Source organism: Delphinus delphis, chromosome 1 (genome assembly GCF_949987515.2).
Source record: "Delphinus delphis chromosome 1, mDelDel1.2, whole genome shotgun sequence".
NCBI classification, from domain to species: domain Eukaryota; kingdom Metazoa; phylum Chordata; class Mammalia; order Artiodactyla; family Delphinidae; genus Delphinus; species Delphinus delphis.
The window spans coordinates 153374000-153377181 of record NC_082683.1 but is presented as its reverse complement, the minus strand read 5'-3'; the positions used below and the strand labels follow the sequence as shown (position 1 = coordinate 153377181).

The 3182-nt window shown below is 54.7% G+C and overlaps 1 protein-coding gene across 1 annotated transcript; it reads right to left on the bottom strand.

Moving 5' to 3' along the window:
• Window positions 1–51: 51 nt before the first annotated feature.
• On the bottom strand, window positions 52–1235 carry LOC132430282 (metabotropic glutamate receptor 7-like). Its single transcript, XM_060019704.1, has 2 exons — window positions 1201–1235; window positions 52–1096 (listed from the first exon to the last, which is right to left on the bottom strand). The coding sequence occupies exons 1-2, from the start codon at window positions 1233–1235 to the stop codon at window positions 235–237; spliced, it is 897 nt and encodes a 298-aa protein (XP_059875687.1). The 3' UTR covers window positions 52–234.
• Between the last annotated feature and the right edge of the window lie 1947 nt (window positions 1236–3182).

Genomic DNA, 3182 nt, shown 5'->3' with positions numbered 1-3182 from the left:
AACCCATTTAAATCATCGCCTTGTTTTTCGGAGACTGTTTCTTGTCAATGGGACCATAAATCCAGAATGTCAAGCCGAATGGAGTGGAGCGCGGACAGGGGAGAGATGGAAGGGAAATGAATCAAGCACGGAAAGTACCTCCTCGGGTGAGGTGGGAGGGACTCGGCAGGATCTCCAGGGTGGAAATGACCGAAGGCTGACCAGACCCCGCACCCCTGGAATCCAAGCCCGCCTTCAGGATAAAGAGCGCGGGGAGCTACGGCGCGCTCTGCCCCGGAGGGAGCGCCCCCCTACCTGGAAAAGCCTCAGGATGTTGGCTACCATGATGGAGACCGAACTCCCCGAAGCCCCAGTCACTCCAACTACTTTCTCGGGATTGACAAAAACCGGAGGCTCGCCGTTGGTGCAGCGCACTTCGGAGGTGTCCTTCTGGATGAGCGCCTGGACGAAAGTGAGCGACTGTTCGAGCGCATAAGTGTCCCTGGAACAAGTGTCCAGGATCCGCGCTCCCAGCGTCACGTTGGGCAGCAGGTTGGGATCGCTGTTGATCTGGTCCAGGGCGTAGAGCATCGCTTCCAGCCTGTGGATCCCGTTCTCCCTCTTGATGTCGCCGCAGGGCACTCCGCTGGGACCCTTCGCGTGCACCGGAAACAGCCCCCCGAGGGTGACGTCCCCCTCGATCCGAATGGAGTGCGGGGCGTACATCTCCTGGCCGCGAGCCGCCGCCGCCAGCGCGCACAGAAGCACCTCCAGCACGCAGCAGGGAAACTTCATCAAAGTCAGGGCGCGGAGCAGCTTCCCCAGCTGGACCATGCTGCTCCCGCGGCTGCGGTGGTGGCGGCGGCACTCGAGGGGACGGTGGCGGGCTCGCCGGAGTCCTGGCCCCTTGGGGTGAGCTCCTCCGGGAAAGCCCAGGGTCTCCTGCGGGCGAGGAGGGTAGGGGCGCCCGGGGAAGGGCAGCCGGCGAGGGTGGGGGGGGGGGTCCCGCGGCGCCTGCCAGCTTGGGGCGCCGTGCGCTCTTGGGTTCCCCGGCCAGCGCGCCGCGCTCGAGCTCGCGCTCGGTGGCTTGCAGCTCGAGCTCTCCAACAGCCCAGCACTGGGGAGAGAGCGAGGATGGCTATCGCTTTAAATGCGCGTTCGGCTCCCTCTCCTCCTCCGCCCACTCCCTCCCACCCTCGCTCGCTCTCAGGCTCTCCCCACCCTTCCCAGCGCCCACCCTCCCCAGGGTTTTGCATCATCACGCAGGGAGGGGCTGCGTGCTGAGGTAAGGGGGGAGGGAATGGGTGGGCGGCTGTGGGGGGGGAGTACCTCTGATTGGGAGTTTCGAGGTCCCCAGGGAATCTGGGGATTGCAGGTCGCAGGCGAAGGCTGAGCTCCTGCTTCGGTCTCACTGTAGCAGCCGCTCGCTCGCCCGCCTGCACCCACACGCACATTCTAGGCACAGGGTGGCATCAGCCCCGGACAGGGCGGTTCTAGCTGGGGCTGACTGCTTCCAACCCTGAGGTCCGGAGCCGGGGCTGTCAGCGCCGGGAGAATGCGAGGTAGTCGAAGGTGATGCCGCCAAGCATGAAGGGTAGTAGGGAGACCCCAGTCTCTACTGCTAATTCGTCTGTGCCAGTTTTTCCTAAGAAAAACACACATACACACAGGAGCCTGATTTATGACCTAAAGAACCTTTACGCAGAGACTTCTCCGGGGCCAGGCACTGGGCTAGCCTGTAGGGAAAGACGCCAACAAGAAATGCTGGGAATGGAAATGCATCTTTGGTCTTCAGGGGTTACTGTGGCCGGAGCCGGATGAAGTAACCCTGGTCTCCAGTAAATCTGTGGCGGATTCGCTCCTTTTCTTCCTTTCATCGCAAGAGATGGAACAACTGAGAACTCTGCAGAGCGCACTTTCTTCTCTGGCGCTGACAGGTGTAAGGCTCCCTCCTACCCATTTCCAGAGATGCTTTTGGGCTGATGTCAGGTTTCCTCGGGCAGGAAATAGCAAGAAAGAGGTGGCAGTAGGAGGAGCAGACAGAAATCTCCCCATCGATCCAGTGATCCAGTGATCCATTCTTATTTTTTTTTTTTCTGGCTGAAGATTTGGGGGGCTTGGGGAGTGGAATCAGGATGCCAGAGCAGGTTGTAGTGCAGTTAGGAAGCTGTTTTTCAAAGGTGTCCCCTCCTGCAGGTCCAGCCCAAACTTGGCCCATTAAAGCAACAAGTGGCCCTAGTTCCTACACAAGGAAGGGCAATGTATCTGCCCTTGGTGCCCACGTGTACTGCTTATGGAGGTCTCTACTCTTGCTGAGCCTTTCTGTTGGAGTGCAGCGAAACTGTCTTATACAGAATTGAGGGCGCAGAGGAAGCCAAAACAAGACTATACTTTCTGTTGTAATGTTAGTGTACTAAAGAAAAATGTCCTTGCACATAAACAAAACAACACACACACACACACACACACACCTAAAAAGTCAGAAGTTGGGAAGTTGGTTGTCTCTTCCACCAACCACCTGTATGACCTTGGCACTTCTGTTCCTGTGCCTGAGTTTTACTTTGCCCATCTGTAAAATGATGACATTGAATTGAATGTTTTACAGGTTAACTTTTAACTTTCAAATCCTCTGTTGAAATAGGCCATGCACCTTTGGCCATGGTGTTCTTTTTAGACCAATATCCTTTGTTGCTTTATGTGTAGGGCACCCGTTTTTTGATACCCAAAAACACTTCAAACATTTCCTGGTACAGAGGATTTTATTTTTTTTTTCTTGTTGACCACCCATTTATCTTCCTTCTAGGGAGAGTCCAGTCCATCATTTTCTTTTCAGACATGCCCCTCCTCCAGGTTTCAATGCTTAAGGTTTGAGGAGGAAAAAAACCTTCTGGCTACAGTGTTCACGGAAGGGAATAGAGGCTAACAAGAGTTATGCAGGGCTAATCCCTGGACTTCTGCTGGAGTAACGAGGGTGATGACATAGGGTTACCACTGTCCAATAGACAATCCGTGCTGGAGTTAAAAGAAAAAGGAGCCTCCTTCCTCTAAATGCTTTATGTATATCTTTTGGACAATGTTACACTATTTGATTTTGTAAAAATATACCATTTTACTGCCATCTTCAAGAAAAGTGATGTAAAAACTATGCGAAGCTACCCCTGTATACAATGTGATCATCCGTCACTCATAGATGTGATGCCCTG